We start from the raw sequence: 19,047 nt of genomic DNA, 5'->3' as shown, positions 1-19,047 counted from the left end.
GGGATGGAGGGACAGGAGCCAGGGAATGGCTCCCAGTGCCAGAGGGCAGGGATGGGTGGGAGATTGGGAATTGGGAATTCCTGGCTGGGCTGGGATTGCCAGAGCAGCTGTGGCTGCCCCTGGATCCCTGGCAGTGCCCGAGGCCAGGCTGGACACTGGGAGGTTCTCTTTGAGGTCCTCCTGGAACATTCTTTTCTCCAGGCAGAACAATCCCAATTGTCGCAACCTTTCCATGGGCACGTCCCATTTCCCAGAGCAATAATAAGAGTTAAAATCCCAGTGCTCTGATCCTGTGTGTGCTGGGGCTTGTCCAAGTGCATTAACAATAAATTAAAGCAGTTGTGGGGGTAAAAATCAGGATTTGATCCTAAACAACCTGGAAAAGTGGGGGAGAAGGGGCAGCAGCCATGGGATGAGGACTTTCCATGAGAATGGGAGCAGCTCCAGAGGCTCCAGCACCACACAAACCAGGATTTCCCAGGTTTATTTCATTAAACAGCTTTGCATCCAATGGAATCAGCACAACAATGCCTGGAGAGCACAAGAACAGCATCCTGGGAGCTGCCAGAGAATCCCCACATGGCTCAGCTCTCATCCTGGGCAAATCAAAGACCACTTTTGTAGACAAAACAAAACCAGGACGTGGCTGCAAAAAAAAACCACATAAATATTTACAGGTATAACCACAAATCTACAGGGATCAATTTTTACCCCCAACCAAAGCACTCTGGCCAAGCCCAAGTACAAAATTCCCTGTACAATTATTAAATCCTGCTAAAAATCTCAGTTTTCCTTGGGTTTAAAACAACACTCCACATATGGCAAAATAAAGAAAGAAGAAAAAATAGGAATTACCATGATTACTATGCAGTTCTCTGTGTTTCAGGTCAATTGAAAGAATTGAAGGCAATTTGGGATGTTCTGCATTGTTTCCTCCAGTGAATGGAGATTTATGGATGGGAAGTTCACTGAAGCAATGTTATCTCCCAGAAACAATATTTGTGAACAACATGGACAAAAATTCCATCAGTTGCTGGAAGGAAAGCATTGCTAGGAGGAGCTTGTAGATTATTATCTTTTAAAAAGCAGAAATTCTGAGCTGTATGAACACAAATAAACTCAACCCTCTGTAAAGTGCAGTTTGAGAGATAAGGAACTGGAAATGGATGAAAACTGGGATTTTTTTTGTCGTGATCCATCCCTGGCAGTGCCCGAGGCCAGGTTGGACATTGGGACTGGAGCACCCTGGGACAGTGGGAGGTGTCTCTGCCATGGCAGGGCTGGCACTGGGTGGGTTTTGGGTCCCTTCCCACCCAAACCATCCTGGTATTCCATGATTCCCTCTCCTCCATACACAAACATCCAAATTCAGCCTTGGAGCTCCTCCTGTCCTGCCAAGAGATGCCTTGGAATAATGAAATTGAGCTTTTATTGCTGTCACTGGAATGAATCCCTGTGGGCCAAATTAACAATTCCAGCGGTTTCAATGCATTTTCTCTTATTTACATTTGAAATCCTGCTCAGTTCCACCAAATCTGAAGGAGACCTGCAGGATTTATGGTCTGAGCAATCACCTGGGATATGTGAATGATGTTTTATCGTGACAACACCCTCCTGGACTGGTGAAATCCCAGTGACTGGAATGGAGGAACTGGAGGAGCCTGGCAGCAACCAGCTCTGCAGGAATTCAGGATAAATCCAGAACACTCAACCCTCCCCTTTTAGCAAAATCATAAAGAAATGGCTTTTAAAGCAGCTACTTCAAATATTATTGCACCTTTCAAAATAACACTGTGTGGGCTTGGAAAACAATCACTGAACATGTTAAAATAAAGGGAAAGGAAACTCTGGAGGCAAAAAAATCCCTAGTACCATGCCTGGCAATGGGCAGCCACCACAGAAACGTAAGGTAATTGAGATCAGAAGACAACCCAAAATGTGCTAAATTAGTTAAATTCCATTTTAAATGATGGTTAAACCCACAGCATCACTTTCTCTCTCTCTGGCCCAGTTTTCAGTGAGCTCAGGGCTGTGCTTAACCCAGTGGGACTGGGGTGAACCCCAGGAGCTGCCCCTCAGCAGGACACACGTTTGGGATCAGCCCTGTGTGACCTCCCTGCACTGCTGTGAGGGCAGAACTGCCTGAAGAACCCGAGCTGGGGTGTCCCTGTTTGTGAGAATGGGAGCAATAAATCAGAAATCCCCCACTAAATACTCAAGGAGCTCATTCCACAGGGGTGAGACTGCAGAGCTGCAGGGGCACAGGGGGATGGAGCAAAGAAGAAACCAAACCAGTGGAACAATCCAAACATGCTTTATGCACCGAAATCAGGAACAGCCTCGGGGGTACCCCTACATTTAGCACCATTGTGAGATGGGAACACTCAGAGGAAGCAATCACACAGTCCTTGGAAAAAGGGGAACACGGACATGAGTGAGGATGGGATGGGCTGGGATGGAGGTTTTATTTATTGGGTATCATGCTAGGAATGCTGCTGCTGTGATTTCTCCTCACATTCCAACTGAAAGCACACAGCAGGATGAAGTCAGTTCATCTAGCACTCGTTTCTCCACGAGCAGAAAACAGAAAGGAAAAGTTAAAAATGTAAATTCTCTCCGTCAAATCCAAAAATGTCCCGAGGAGGCAATAAATTTGCCTGGTAAACATCTCCAAGGATCATCCCAGCCCTCCTAGCAGGAAGCAGGTGACAAAGGAGAGTACAGGCAACATCCTATGGCATTTATTATGTACAAACCTTGAGATACAGAAACAAGGCAGCCCTTGAGTTACCGGTCACGAAAAGCCCCTGGAGCTTTCCCGGTGTGCAGCCAGGCAGGGCTCAGCCCCCCTGCGCTCACCCCCACGCTCACCCAGCCTCCCCCGGCTCGGGAACTCCGCATTGCACAGGAGGAACAGACACAAGCTCTAGAAAGGGTCAGATGGACGCGTTCCCAACCGGATGGGCGCACTCCCAACCGGACGCCAGCTCTCTCCCGAAGCCCAGCCGCGAGCAGGGCAGGGTGCCAAAGGCAGCGGGACACGGAGCTCTGGCCCCGTGCTCCCGCGGTACCGGAGGGTGCCCGGGCCCGGGAGCGGCTCCCTGGCGGCCCCGGGCTCGGCTCCGGCCGCCCCGTGCGAGGGCACAGCCTCAGAGCGCCGTGAGGCCGAAGTTGCAGCGGCAGTACATCATCCCCGCCGAGTCCAGCCACGAGTCCGAGATGGGCTCGTACCTCTGCACCGTGTTCAGGTAGGAGGAGCCCGAGTGTCCCCCCCACCACGTACAGGTGGTTATCGATCACTGCTGCGCCCACGCCTGCGGAGAGAGGAGAGCGTCAAACCCTGCAGGATCAAACCCTGTGGGATCAAACCCTGCTGCACCCAACCCTGCGGCACCCAACCCTGCGGGATCAAACCCTGTGGCACCAAACCCAGGACACCCAACCCTGCTGCACCCAACCCTGCTGCACCCAACCCTGCGGCATCAAAGCCTGCTGCACCCAACCCTGCGGGATCAAACCCTGCTGCACCCAACCCTGCAGGATCAAACCCTGCTGCACCAAACCCTGCGGCACCCAACCCTGGGTATCAAACCCTGCTGCACCAAACCCTGCGGCACCCAACCCTGCTGGAACCGGGCTCTGTCCCCACCCGGAGCCACCCACAGAGCCCCCTCTGGCTAAAGAAAAGGGTTGTGAATGAGGAGCTCTCTCTGTTCGGGTCTGACACTGCTTTTGTGCTGTTCTCATCCCTTTTCCTACAATGAAACCTCCCTCTGTGCCAGTGCCCCATCAGGGACCGTGGGACAGAACCCAGGAATGTCCTGAGCTGAAGGGACCCACAGGGCTCATCCCAAGCCCATCCCTGCCCAGACCCCCAACAATCCCACCCTGGGCATCCCTGGCAGGCTCGGGGCTGTGCCCATTCCCTGGGGAGCCTGGGCAGTGCCAGCACCCTCTGGAATAGTGGAACCTTTCCCTGATCTCCAGCCTGACCCTCCCTGGCCCAGCCCCAGCTTTTCCTGAGCCCTGTCCCTATCCCAGGGAGCTGCACCACAACCCTGCACCCCTGAATCTCCACACCCAACAGAACAGTGAGCACAAAACTGCTGCTACCCATCACTGCTGAAATCCCTGAAAAACCAGGAGGTAGAGTAGAATTAGTACTTCCTATAATTTTTGTCACAGCTCAGCATTAATAAACAGAACTTGGATAAATCCAGGTCCTTTCACAGAGTGCTGGGGTGACCCTCACCCAGAGATGGAGCCCCTGGCACTCTCCCTGCAGGTGTTACCAGCTCAGAGGTTCATCCCTGCCATGTCCCACCTGTCCTGGGCTCCTTCATGGGCCGGCACACCGTCCACTGGTTCTGGTGGGGGTCGTACCTCTCGATGCTGGACAGGTGGGACACCCCATTGTGTCCCCCCACCACGAAGATGAAGCCCAGCATGACCCCCACCCCAAAGTTTATCCGTTTGTCAGCCATGGAGGCCACGGTCTCCCAGGAGTTCTTGCTCGGATCGTAGCGTTCCATGCTGCAAGGCAAACACAGCTGTGAGACTGGGAGCTGGGAAATTCACTCCTGCAGTGGCACATGTCACACACACATTTTATGGAAAATCCTTTCCTTAGGATTTTTCCTCCTGAGGAGCTGGGAGGCCTCAGGAACAAAATGTAAACAATGGTTATCTGCTGCTGTGGAATGCAACAGGTGCATCTGGGATTGGTCTCATGTAGATGTTTAGAATTAGTGGCCAATCACAGCCCAGACTGTCTCGGTCAGTCCCAAGCCTTTGTTATCATTCCTTTTCTATTCTTAGCTAGCCTTCTGATGAAATCCTTTGTTCTATTCTTTTAGTATAGTTTTAATGTAATATATATCATAAAATAATAAATCAGCCTTCTGAAACATGGAATCAGATCCTCGTCTCTTCCCTCATCCTAAGACCCCTGTGAGCACCATCACAGGCACAGACACAGCTGTGAGCCCAGGATCTGAGAAGGGAATTCCCTCCTGGGGTGGCACAGACACAACTTTGAGCTCAGGATCTGGGGAATTCACTCCTGGAGTGGCACAGGCACAGCTGTGAGCCAGGGAGCTGGGATGGGATTCATTCCTGCAGTGACACAGACACAGCCATGAGTTCACTCCTGGAGTGGCACAGACACAGCTGTGAGCCCAGGATCTGAGAACAGGATTCCCTCCTGGGGTGGCACAGACACAACTTTGAGCTCAGGATCTGGGGAATTCACTCCTGGAATGTCACAGCTCCAGCTGGCTCTGCCAGAATTACTACACATATGGAATAATGGAACGCAGAAGAAAGGGTTGGAGTTGATGGAAAATTCAGCGTTGCAGTTGCTTGGTACAACCCAACAGCAGCACCCAGAAATTGTGTTATCACCTGGGAAGCATCAGTCACACCCCAGGGCACTTCCACAACCAAAGCAGCCCAACAGTGTTGCCAAAATTCAGTTTTAACCTATTTTTATAATATATTCAGTCAAAGGTTGGGCTCAATCATCTTAAAAGACTTTTCCATCCCAAAAGGCTCTGTGATATTTCCCCCTGGCACAGCAGCTGGTTCAGACTCTCCCATGTCCTCACTGTCCTGAATCTTCAGGTCACACCCTAAAACCAAGAGGTTCCTCAGAGCTGAGAGCTCCTTCAGCATGTCTGGTGTGATTTTTTAAAATAAGAATTTAAAATGCATATCACATAAATAACAATCTATTAAAATAATATCATAACCTAGTAAAATAATATATTAAAATAATATAACCTAGTAAAAATTATTAAAGTATAATAACCTAGTAAAATAATATCATTATCTACTAAAATAATATAATAATCTATTAAAACAAAAATGCTGTGGGGAACTGAACACAATGCAGAGCTGAATTGTATTTCTGTGGCTACAAAGCAAATCCAAAATTACCTTGAGGCTGGCCTGAAAATAACATTCAGAGAGAAAAAGCATGTGGAGAGTGTATTTATATTCCTCAGGAAAAGCTCAAAAGAGGCTGCTGATCAAACCACTGAGGGCAGGAGAGGTTTCAGGATCAAAGGGAAATGAATTCTCATCGTTATTAATATTTCTGATCACTGTACAGATGGTCAGTCATTAACACACTCATGGCTCAGAGCTGCTCCTGCCCAAGCACAGAGAGGCAGGAGAAAAGGGAAGAGGAGATCAGCAGCAGAGTTTGGAAAAGGGGCTTATTACCCAGTGTGAGCTTGATTTAATGCCAGAGCTTGGAGGAGCCTGGTGCTGCATGGCATGGCTCAGCACTCACCCCTCCAATCATAAATAAAACCAGGATTATTCACAGAATATGGAACACCCTGAGTTAGAATGATCAAGGATCCATTTCTAATAGAAAGAAGAATCTTTTCCTAAAAGAAGAACCTTTTCCTAATATCCAACCTAAACCTCCCTGACTCAGCCTGAAGTATAAAAAGTCAATGCAATTCATAATCACAACACCTGGTGCCACCCTGCTGAACAATCCCTGTGTCCCTCCCTAGGAACAAGGGTTTCATTCTTTATTCAGCTCTTACACTTGCAGTTTATTATTCTGCTTCCTGGAGGGACATTCAGCTGATTTGTCCGCATCTGAATGATGGAAAATGATTCCTTTGGATACCTGGATGTCCCTGGACATCCTCAGGGAACAGAGGAGTTAATGAGCTGGTGGTTCCAGGAAAACTCCTTGGGAATGCAAGATCTGAAACAAGCCCTGGAGTCAGAGCAGAACTGCCCATCCTCAATCCTGCTATGAGCAGTAACACTAATTCAAGATCCCATTGGAGTTTTGTATTTATTTTGTTGTATTGAGCATGGGACAACTCCAATTCACCTCAGATCAGGGCTTTTGTGGTAAAGCTCAGCACTCACCCTCAGATTTTGCAGGTTTGAGCTCCAAGGCTCAGTAATGTGCAGGCATGTCTTTGTTTTCATCTTTTTGGTAAAATCACCTTTTAGGTGATCTAAAAAAGAGCCGAAGTAAGGTGGAACACACAAAGTGGAATAAAAATAAAGATTTCCCTTTTGACTGATGGGACTGGTATGACAGAACAGGGATTAATGAGGCCCAGGATCCACTGGAGATTATTTAATTGGGTGCCCAGGTGGGCACAGGGTCATCCCAACACGTTCCTGTTCATGTGGGCAGGGGAACGATGTAAAAGGCTGCCTGTGGGGTTTGCTGGTGCCCAGGTGGGCACAGGTCACCCCCAGCCCGTACCTGTTTGTGAGGGCAGGGAAGTATTTAAAAGGCTGCCTGTGGGGTTTGGTGGTGCCCAGGTGCCCCCAGCACACCCCTGTTCATGTGGGCAGGACAAGGATTAACGAACCTGCCCAGGATATTTTGGTGGTGCCCAGGTGCCCCCATCCCGTACCTGTTCATGTGAGCAGGGAAGGATTAATGAACCTGCCCAGGGCGTTTTGGTTTTGCCCAGGTGCCCATACCTGTTCACGTGGGCAGGGAAGGATTAATGAGCCTGCCTGTGGGGTTTGGCGATGCCCAGGTGTACCCAGGTGCCCGTACCTGTTCATGTGGGCAGGGAAGGATTAATGAGCCTGCCTGTGGGGTTTGGCGATGCCCAGGTGTACCCAGGTGCCCGTACCTGTTCATGTGGGCAGGGAAGGATTAATGAGCCTGCCTGTGGGGTTTGGCGATGCCCAGGTGCCCCCAGGTGCCCGTACCTGTTCATGTGGGCAGGGAAGGATTAACGAGCCTGCCTGTGGGGTTTGGCGATGCCCAGGTGTACCCAGGTGCCCATACCTGTTCATGTGGGCAGGGAAGGATTAATGAGCCTGCCTGTGGGGTTTGGCGATGCCCAGGTGCCCCCAGGTGCCCATACCTGTTCATGTGGGCAGGGAAGGATTAATGAGCCTGCCTGTGGGGTTTGGCGATGCCCAGGTGTACCCAGGTGCCCGTACCTGTTCATGTGGGCAGGGAAGGATTAATGAGCCTGCCTGTGGGGTTTGGCGATGCCCAGGTGTACCCAGGTGCCCGTACCTGTTCATGTGGGCAGGGAAGGATTAACGAGCCTGCCTGCGGCATTTGGCGATGCCCAGGTGTACCCAGGTGCCCGTACCTGTTCATGTGGGCAGGCCCGTAGCCCCCGATGGCGTAGATCATGCCGTCCAGCACGGCGGCAGCGAAGCAGCTCCGCGTCCTGCTCATGGGTGCCACCAGCTGCCACTCCTTGCCCTTGGGCACGTACTTCTCCACGCTCCTGAGGTAGGACTGGCCGTCGTAGCCGCCCAGGGCGTAGAGCTCGCCGGCCAGCACGGCCACGCCCAGCGTGCTGCGGCTCTCGAACATCCTCTCCAGGGAGCTCCACGTGTTGGTGTCGGGGTCCCAGCACTCCACGGAGCTCTCGTGCTTCCTGTAGCTGATGCCCTGGCACACGTGGGTGGCGATGCCCCCCACCACGTACATCTTCTGCTCCAGCACGCACACCCCGAACTCGTAGCGCGGGATGCTCAGGGGGGCCAGCCCGATCCACGAGTCGTTCTGGGGGAAATACATCTCCATGCTGCAGGGGAAATGCACAGCCAGTCAGCAGAGGGAGAACTGGGGAAATACATCTCCATGCTGCAGGGGAAACACACAGCCAGTCAGCAGAGGGAGAACTGGGGAAATACATCTCCATGCTGCAGGGGAAATGCACAGCCAGTCAGCAGAGGGAGAACTGGGGAAATACATCTCCATGCTGCAGGGGAAATGCACAGCCAGTCAGCAGAGGGAGAACTGGGGAAATACATCTCCATGCTGCAGGGGAAATGCACAGCCAGTCAGCAGAGGGAGAACTGGGGAAATACATCTCCATGCTGCAGGGCAAACACACAGCCAGTCAGCAGAGGGAGAACTGGGGAAATACATCTCCATGCTGCAGGGGAAATGCACAGCCAGTCAGCAGAGAGAGAACTGGGGAAATACATCTCCATGCTGCAGGGGAAACACACAGCCAGTCAGCAGAGGGAGAACTGGGGAAATACATCTCCATGCTGCAGGGCAGACACACAGCCAGTCAGCAGAGAGAGAACTGGGGAAATACACCTCCATGCTGCAGGGGAAATGCACAGCCAGTCAGCAGAGGGAGAACTGGAATGGCTGAAAATGTGCCCCAAAGGGAGGGGAAAACACACCAAAAACAAACCTAACCAGCCACACAAACGGGAGAGAGAAAAGCAAATTACAGAGAGGGGAGCACGCATCTGCATTTACAAATGTACATTTAGAAACTACAGATAGCAGTTTATAAATGTGGGTTTTATGTGCACTCTGTAATTTAAACAAAGTGTCCACGTAGCACAAACTACCCTGAAAAATACATCTTTAAAACAGCTTATTTCTTTTAAACAGCATTTTAAACCTTAAATCTAAGGCTAAACCCTATACCTTAAAGCTAAACCCTAAACCTTAAAGCTCAACCCTCAAGCTAAACCCTGAACCTTAAAGCTCAACCTTAAAGCTCAACCTTAAAATACCATTTTCATTTAATTATACTCAGTGTGAGTACACTCAGGGTCTAGTTTGCCCCATATAAAGTCTAGCCAATCTACCTGAATAGTTTAATTAATAATTTAGCTAAATAATTAAGAGGCTATCTGGTTCAGAGGAAACATGATCTGTTCAAAAACCATACAGGAGCGTGAGGCCCCTGGAGAGCCAGCAGGCAGTAAGAGCCTGAAACAGGAGCTGCTGAGACACCAGAGAACAGAGATTAAATATATTCTAAGTGATTTTGTTATTATGAAGCACCAAAAAATTGAAAATAATCCAAATTATACTGGAAGGCTACAGTCACTGAAGAAGGTGGGAAAGAAGCAGAGCTGAAGAATATCAGAGAATGACTTTAGTCACTCAAACATTTTTTTTATGAAGAACAAAAGTCCCTTTATTTTTTAAGTCTATAAACCCATCTGGCTTAATAACAGTGACTATCACTGGGAAAATCAACTTGAAATGACTGTGGTACCTCTGAACGCAGGGAAAAGCACACCCAGCTCTGGCCAGGTTTTCACAAGTGCCTCTCCCTGCAAGCACAGAACTGTCCCAGCAAAGCAGATGCCAGAATGTGCTCCAGAACCCAGCTGTGGGACCAGTGCAGGCAGCCTGCCTGGGCACAGAAACACTCCTGGGGCTGCTCAGGCACACTGAACATCAAAGCTCTGTCAGTGCAAGTACAAATGGATATTTGTATAGGAACGGCCCACACACAGTTTAACCAGCAGCTCTGGGAATGCTAATCCCATGTTCTGAGCACACCCAGCCACACCAGCCTGGGACATAAAGTTGTTTTTCTCCCTCTTTTGTTCCTTCTGCTCCCAGGAGGAGCCTCAGGGACTCTCCAGGAACTGAGGAGGTTCATTCTGGGATGCAGTGAAGGAGGGGCAGCCACTGTTCCTGCCTGCACAGACACCTGCCCACAGCTGGGATTGAAGCCAGGGTCACACCATGATCCAGAACTCCTTCATGGAACCCCAGCGTCCCTGAGGCTGGAAAAGAGCTCCAAGGTCAGAGTCCCAGCTGTGCCAATGCCCACCCTGTGCCCAGCCCAGAGCTCTCAGTGCCACCTCCAGGGATGGGCACTGCAACCCTCCCTGGGCAGCCACTTCCATTTTCTCCTTTAAACAATTCCTCCTGCAAATATCCTGTAATGCCTCAGAACAGACAGAGGCAGAGCTCAGATCTGTCCCTCTCTTCTGGATGGAGAAATCCAACCATTCATTCCCAAAACTCAGGAATGGCAGCCACTAAATAACACAGGACAGCTGCTGGGGAGACAATTCCTGCTTCCAGAGAGGAACTTTTGTCCTAAATCACATCCCAGGATCAACAATGGAAAACCTGTAGCGAAACCCTCCCTGGCATTACTGACATACGTTCAGATTAGATTGGATATTTCATCAAAATCAGCCCAAAAATCTTATCAAAATCTTATCAAAATGAGCCCCAAGCTGGAACTCCCAGGTACAATTTTCCGTGGGGAAATTCCTGCTGTGCCCAGCCTGAGGCCGTTCCCTCTGCTCCTGTCCCTGTTCCCTGGAGCAGAGCCCGACCCCCCGGCTGTGCCCTCCTGGAGGGAAAAGCCTCCCTGAGCCTCCTTTCTGCTCCTTCACTCCGCTCTGATTAACTCTATTTTAATTCCAATTTTGAATTATCAGGAAGCACATTTGTCAGACAGCAAGGTAATTTTTATGATTTGTTTGTAATAATAACAAATCAGAGGGAAAATTAAGTAAAATGAAAATACCTGGAAGGAAAAATAAGAACTGTGCAGACTTAATTAACCTTATTAACTCAATCAACAGAATGAAAATTATTCCAGAGCTTTTTTGTTTGCACAAACAAATGTCTGGCACAAACAAAACCCCCTAACACTGCAAATTATTAATGAAATTTAAAAAAGCATTTTGAAGTTGGGGATAATCCTTGTTAAAAAAAACTGCTGAAGAGTTTTTGTGGAGCAACTTGGGTCTCATTCTTGTTAAAAAAACAGGAAGCCTGCTGGGGAGTTTTTACGGAAGAACTTGGGGCTCATCCTTGCTAAAAAAAAACTGCTGAAGAGTTTTTATGGAAGAACTTGGGGCTCATGCTGGTTAAAAAAAACCTGCTGGAGAGTTTTAATGGAGAAACTTGGGGCTCATTCTAGTTAAAAAAAGAAAACCTGCTGAACAGTTTTTTATGGAGAAATTTTGGGTTCATCCTTGTTAAAAAAAAAGAAAACATGCTGGAGAGTTTTTATGGAGAAACTTGGGACTCACGCTGGTTGAAAAAACCTGCTGAAGAATTTTTATGGAAGAACTTTGGGGTCATCCTTGTTAATAAAACCTGGTGAAGAATTTTTATGGAAGAACTTGGGGCTCATCCTTGTTAATAAAACCTGGTGAAGAATTTTTATGGAAGAACTTGGGGCTCATGCTGATTAAAAAAAGAGAAACCTGCTGGAGAGTTTCTATGGAGGAACTTGGGCTCATCCCTGTTAAAAAAAAAAAAAAGAAAACCTGCTTGAGAGTTTTTATGGACGAATTTGGGTCTCATGCTGCTTAAAAATAGAAACCTGATGAAGAGTTTCTATGAAGGAACTTGGGGCTCATCCCTGTTTTTAAAAAAAAGAAAACCTGCTGCACAGTTTCTATGGGGAAATTTTGGGTTCATCCTTGTTAAAAAAGCCCGCTGGAGAGTTTTTGTGGAGGAACTTGGGGCTCATCCCTGTTAAAAAAGGAAAACCTGCTGAAGAGTTTTTATGGAGAAAAAAGACCCTGGGGCTCATCCCTGTTAAAAAGACCTGCTGAAGAGTTTTTGTGCAGAAACTTTGGGTTCATCCTTGTTAAAAAAAACTGCTGGAGATTTTAATGGAGCAACTTGGGGCTCATCCTTGTTAAAAAAAAAAAAAGAAAACCTGCTGGAGTTTCTATGGAAAAATTAGGGCTCATCCTTGTTAAAGAAAATCTGCTGAAAAGTTTTTATGGAGAAACTTGGGGCTCATCCTTGTTCAAAAAAAGAAAACCTGCTGCTGCACAATTTTTATGGAAGAACCTGGGGTTCATGGTGGTTAAAAAAATAAGAAAACCTTCTGAAGAGTTTTTATGGAGGAACTTGGAACTCAACCTGCTGAAGAGTTTCTATGGAGGAACTTGGGGCTCATCCTTGTTAAAGAAAACCTTCTGAAGAGTTTTTATGGAGGAACTTGGAACTCAACCTGCTGAAGAGTTTCTATGGAGGAACTTGGGGCTCATCCTTGTTAAAGAAAACCTACTGAAGAGTTTTTATGGAGGAAAAGAACAACCCCACCCCGCAAACCCTGGTGGCACTCGCAGATCCCTTCCAGCCCCAGAGATGGGGGATCCCAGAGTGCCCTGCCAGGGGTGCCAGGCAGTGCCCAGAGCTGCTCCTCACCTCTCCAGGCAGGCGAAGAGGCCGGCCTTGCCCCCCACGGCACAGAGCACCTTGGGCGCGCAGCGGGGCCGCGTCAGCAGCATGGTCTGGTGGGACAGTCTGTGCTCGGGCATGAAGTGGTACTTGAGGGCCTCGTTGAGCAGGTGCTTGCAGGTGTGGTCGTCCCGGATCAGGTGGTTGGCCTCGTAGAGGCGCGTGAGGAACTTGACGCTGAGCAGGGGCAGGCGCACGCAGTGCAGCAGCTGCGCCAGGTACTTCTGGCGCTCCTGCACGTCGTACTTGATCCAGGCCTCCAGGGCGTAGAACACCGTCTCCTCCGTCAGCACGTTCAGGCAGTCGTTGGACACGATCTCGTCCAGCTCCGAGTGCGTCAGCTCCAGGAACTCCTCGGTCTGGCACACGTCCTCGAAGTTCTGGCAGATGAACTTGCTGGCGGCCAGGTACAGCTCGCGGCAGCCGTAGGTCTCGGCGAAGCGCGAGATGCCGATGCAGTTGCCGGGGTCCAGCTGGCTCTCCAGGAAGGCGCAGCACTCCTTGACCACCAGCTTCACCTGTTTGGAATTAAATACCAATATTGCCATGCCTGGGCTCGTCTGGCCTTGCTGCTGGACCAAAGGTGGCAGCTGGGGTGGTTTCACCCCACAGACACCTCTGGCTGGCTGGGTGTGTGGTGTTTCACCCCACAGACACCTCTGGCTGGCTGGGTGTGTGGTGTGTCACCCCACAGACACCTCTGGCTGTGGGTGTGTGGTGTGTCACCCCACAGACACCTCTGGCTGTGGGTGTGTGGTGTGTCACCCCACAGACACCTCTGGCTGGCTGGTGTGTGGTGTTTCACCCCACAGACACCTCTGGCTGGGTGTGTGGTGTGTCACCCCACAGACACCTCTGGCTGGCTGGTGTGTGGTGTGTCACCCCACAGACACCTCTGGCTGGGTGTGTGGTGTGTCACCCCACAGACACCTCTGGCTGTGGGTGTGTGGTGTGTCACCCCACAGACACCTCTGGCTGTGGGTGTGTGTTGTTTCACCCCACAGACACCTCTGGCTGGCTGGTGTGTGGTGTGTCACCCCACAGACACCTCTGGCTGGCTGGATGCTGCAGCTGGCGCTTGGGACAAGGCCAGGCATGCAGGAGCTCAGGTTTACCTCTGGTGGAGAAGCTTTAAGGCGAGGTGAAGGAAAAAGGAGTCGGGTTCTGCTGGAGGGTTTGATCCAGAGCTTCATTCCTGGCACACAGGCCTCTGAATGCAGCAACAGCTCCAACAGAACTCCCTCACCCCGTGGCTGCAGTGTCTTTTAACCCCAGGGAGAGGGAAGGAAGGGGTAGGGATCCCACCAACCAGGTAAGGGGGGGGGGGGAAGTCTCAGGGGACAAATGACACCTGGATGGCCCAATGTCCCCGGGGCTGAGAGGCATCTTTTGAACTCTGACAATTGTCGCAGACATCTTTTCATTAAAAATCCTTTCTTAGGATTTTTCCTTCTGAGAAGCTGAGAGGCTCCAGGAACAAAATGTAAACAATGGTTATCTGCTGCTGTGGAATGCAACAGGTGCATCTGTGATTGGTCTCATCTGCTTGTTTGTAATTAATGGCCAATCACAGCAGAGCTGACTTGGACAGAGAGTCTGAGGCAGATACCTTTGTTATCATTCTTTCCTTGCTATTCTTAGCTAGCCTTCTGAGATGAAACCTTTTCTTCTATTATTTTTAGTACAGTTTTAATGTAATATATATCATAAAATAATGAATCAAGCCTTCTGTAACATGGAGTCAGATCTCTGTCTCTTCCCTCATGCTCAGACCCCTGTGACCCCGTCACAGGCAATCACTTGGTGCCCTTGCTGGGATGCCAAGACTGACGGACAGCTCCCAGCAAGGGGGCCAGGGAGGGGAAGGAACGGGCCGTTGGCACAGCTGGGGAAGGAGCTGGCACACTGAGACAGGCCGTTCCACGGCAGCACAACAGACCTGCAGCAGGTTGGCGGCGGGCAGCAGCGACTCCACGGTGTCCTGCGAGATGAAGACGGTGCCGGTGTAGGCGTACTCCACGATGGCCTGCAGCGCCGCCTCGTCCACGCACTGGAACTCCACCTCGGCGTTCTCCTTCTCCGACAGGTTCCCGGTGAACATGGCCTTGAAGTAGGGGCTGATGCTGGCCAGCACGGCCTTGTGCGCGTGGATCTTGGCCTCGCCGGCGCGCAGCACCACGTCACAGAGCTCCTGGTGCTGCCGCAGCAGGTTCAGGCCCTGCAGCAGCTGCTCCGAGTGCAGCGGGGTCAGCTTGGCCAGCAGGAACGGCGGGGACGACCCGTCCATCTGGGGCAAACACAGTCACAGCTGTCACCTCGTGGTTGGGCACACGCAACAGGGAAAAGGTGTTTTGCTGTCTAATAAAGTCCCCGGTTCCCCTTCCAACCCTTACTTGCTGCACTTTTTCATGCAAGTTAAATCCAGGACTTCAAATGTTCATTAATAGTCTATGCTAGATTCAACTCTCAATTAAAAAAACCCACAACCGTCACTTTGTTTTGTTTTGGAGTAAAATATGATTTGATTGTGCAGGGCCAGGAGATGGACTGAAGATCCCTGTGGATCCCTTCCCACTCAGGATACATCTGTGAGTCTACATCAAGGGTTTGAGAGAACTGAACAGTGGCTGAAACAGAAACAAACACAGATAACTAAAGAAAACAACTGGCTTATTTGAGATGAAGTTTTAGAAGTTCTTAAACTCCTTTTGTGCAGTTTAATTCCTGCACTAAACTCCTTTTGTTCAGCTCCCTGCTTGCTCAGTGCTCCTGGGGAGCAGCCCAGTCCTGCTGTGCCTGTCTCTGGCAGGGAGCAGCTCCCCATTCCCCCTGCCAGCCACCCCCACAGAGCCAGCGGGGCTGGAGCAGATTCCTGTGCTGTGGAAGCACAGAGGAGCACAGGAGAAAGGGGAGATCCCCACCTCACCTCACCCTGTGGCTCCCACCGTGCCAGGAAATCCCTGCTGGGATGGGCTCAGCCTCTGGAGGGCTCAGAGCTGCCCAGGTGAGCAGGGACAGGCTGAGCACCTGGAACTCTCAGCACTCCTCCCCAGGTGAGCAGGGACACGCTGAGCACCTGGAACTCTTAGCACTCCCCAGGTGAGCAGGGACAGGCTGAGCACCTGGAACTCTCAGCACTCCCCAGGTGAGCAGGGACAGGCTGAGCACCTGGAACTCTTAGCACTACTCCCCAGGTGAGCAGGGACAGGCTGAGCACCTGGAACTCTCAGCACTCTCCAGGTGAGCAGGGACAGGCTGAGCACCTGGAACTCTCAGCACTCCCCAGTGAGCAGGGACAGGCTGAGCACCTGGAACTCTCAGCACTCCCCAGTGAGCAGGGACAGGCTGAGCACCTGGAACTCTCAGCACTCCCCAGTGAGCAGGGACAGGCTGAGCACCTGGAACTCTCAGCACTCCCCAGCCCTGGCAGCTGCCCACACTCCCCAGGAGCTGCAGGAGAGCAGAATCCTCACTCTCCCACACGTCCCGTGCACATCGTGACACCGGAGCCCCCGGGTTCCTGCCCTAATTGGAGGCACCTGCTCTAATTCCAGCTCCCTGAGCACTGCCAGGGTGCAGCAGCTCTTTGTTCAGCCCCCAGCCCTGCTCTGCTGAGAGGTGGAGGGTAAGGATGTGTCAGGATCCTGGGCCACAGTCCCATTGTTCTGCAGGGAACAACCCCCCACTCCTGAGCAGAGCAGCTTTTGATTTGCTAAATGATCCCTGCAAGATCTCGCTTCTTTTATCTTCATAATAAGTTCATCATCTGCACAGCTCCTTAAATGACACCTCACTTGCAGGTGAGCCCACTTAAAAGTGCTTAATTGGAAATAATCAAACGGGTTGCCAACGTTTAAATGCAGAATACAATAGCAGTGACAGGGAAGGGGCTGAAGAAGCTCTTACCCACCAAGAGATAAATAAGCTCTCCTATTATCACTCTTCACTGGAAAAATAATTGAAAAAAACTCATTTAAGTGCATCTGCAAAAGACAACGTTTTCCCTACCACAATTTTGCAGCACAAATTATCCATGGAAAAATTAAAAAATTTAAAATCATAAAAAACCTGTCCAGGAGCTAAAAGAATGTACTTCCCTTTTGTGTTTGTGTACAGTTCCTGGTTTGATCATACAAACACACAAAAATCAGGAAACACTAGGCACCACCACATGGAAAAAGGAGTGGTCCCAGGTCAGATGCAAAACCTGCCAGAACACCTATAAATAACCACATTTAAGGTATTCTGCACCAATAAAACTTCCTGTACCACTCTGGTAGAACCTTTCACCCCTCTGCATGGCCAGGCTCACCCATATAATGGATTTGCTGTTATTAATTTTACTTTTTAGCAAGAAATCAGCAGCGGGAGCATGAAGCAGCCCTGGAATTGCATCCCAGCCCAGCATCCCTGGAACTGCTGCTCTGCCCGGTGCTCATCCCGTGCTCAGGACACCAAATGGCTCCGGGCTCTCAGATCCTCCCAGCCCGAGGCTAAAGCTTATCTCAACCTCAGCAGGGGCTGGAAACAAAGAGGGGAGCCCAGGGAACACCTGAGCTGGGCTGTGGGTGTGCACGGGGACTGGACACAAAGAGAGGAACCAGGGAACACCTGAGCTGGGGCTGTGGGTGTGCACAGGGGCTGGACACAAAGAGGGGAACCAGGGAACACCTGAGCTGGGCTGTGGGTGTGCTGGGGACTGGACACAAAGAGAGGAACCAGGGAACACCTGAGCTGGGCTGTGGGTGTGCTGGGGACTGGACACAAAGAGAGGAACCCAGGGAACACCTGAGCCGGGGCTGTGGGTGTGCACAGGGGCTGGACACAAAGAGAGGAACCCAGGGAACACCTGAGCCGGGGCTGTGGGTGTGCTGGGGACTGGACACAAAGAGGGGAACCCAGGGAACACCTGAGCTGGGGACTGGACACAAAGAGAGGAACCCAGGGAACATCTGAGCTGGGGCTGTGGGTGTGCACGGGGGCTGGACACAAAGAGGGGAACCCAGGGAACACCTGAGCTGGGGCTGTGGGTGTGCTGGGGACTGGACACAAAGAGGATATCCCAGGGAACACCTGAGCTGCGGCTGTGGGTGTGCTGGGGACTGGACACAAAGAGAGGAACCCAGGGAACACCTGAGCTGGGGACTGGACACAAAGAGAGGAACCCAGGGAACACCTGAGCCGGGGCTGTGGGTGTGCTGGGGAGCAGCACAGGAGCTGCGGGCTCTGCCCTGTCCCGAGCGCGGGTTTGGGACCGCCAGGGACGGGGCTGGGCTGGATCTGCGACGGTCAGAGAGCCTGAGCCGGGCTGAGCGCGGCTCCAACACCCGGGGCAAGAGAGACAAACACAGCAGAGACTCCCTGCTTCTGGAACTGCTGCTCTGCCCGGTGCTCATCCCGGTGCCCCGGCCCCACTCTCGGCCGGGGCTCGGAGCGCGCTGGGTCCCAGTGTCCCTGCACAGGGTCCCTTCGGTGCCCCAGCTCCGTTCTCAGCCGGGTCCCGGAGCGCGCTGGGCTCCCGGGGTCCCTGCACAGGGTCCCGGAGCACGCCCAGGCTCCTCCCAGCCCACACTGCTCCAGGTCCCGGAGCACTCCGGGCTCCCGGTGTCCCTGCCCACGGTCCCTCCCAGCCCACAGCGCTCCCGGTCCCCGCGGCTCCGCCAGTCTCCCCGTGCCGGGCGGGCCCGCCGCGCAGCCGCTCCCGCCGCACTCGCATCCCGCCCGGGGACGCACGGCTCCCCCCACGGCAGCGCCCCGCCATGTCCCGGCCATGCAGCGCCGGCCCCGCTCCCACCTGTGCCGGGGTGCCCCAGGCCCGGCCCGGCCGCGCCGCCGCCGCCTCGTTCCGCCGCTCCGCCACCGCCCGTCCGTCACTTCCGGCCGCCCCGCCCCGCGCGCCCCGCCAATCAACGGCCGCGCCGCCGCACACACCCACACCCGCCGGCCCCCGGGCGCTACCACAGTGCGCACCGCGCGGGGGGCACGCCGCGCTTTCGCTTCCCCGCCGGTTTTGCTTCACCCCATCCCCGCCGCTCGAGCGACGCTGCTCTCGGCTTCTCCGCCACCGCGCCCGCGCCCCGTCCCGCCCGCAGCGGCCC

The 19,047-nt window shown here is 52.0% G+C and overlaps 1 protein-coding gene across 1 annotated transcript; it reads right to left on the bottom strand.

The window, feature by feature from the left end:
• Positions 1-3,069: 3,069 nt before the first annotated feature.
• Positions 3,070-18,813, bottom strand: KLHL28 (kelch like family member 28). The gene is given in 7 exon segments (XM_058026948.1): positions 3,070-3,272; positions 3,274-3,314; positions 4,325-4,533; positions 8,103-8,546; positions 12,917-13,467; positions 14,889-15,236; positions 18,744-18,813. Coding segments are annotated over 6 exon segments (1,716 nt in total). The 5' UTR covers positions 18,744-18,813; the 3' UTR covers positions 3,070-3,149.
• Between the last annotated feature and the right edge of the window lie 234 nt (positions 18,814-19,047).

This window comes from Melospiza georgiana, chromosome 6, assembly GCF_028018845.1.
Source record: "Melospiza georgiana isolate bMelGeo1 chromosome 6, bMelGeo1.pri, whole genome shotgun sequence".
In the NCBI taxonomy this organism is placed as follows: domain Eukaryota; kingdom Metazoa; phylum Chordata; class Aves; order Passeriformes; family Passerellidae; genus Melospiza; species Melospiza georgiana.
Note: the sequence above shows the minus strand (reverse complement) of the source record. Positions and strands in the feature narration are given on the sequence as shown.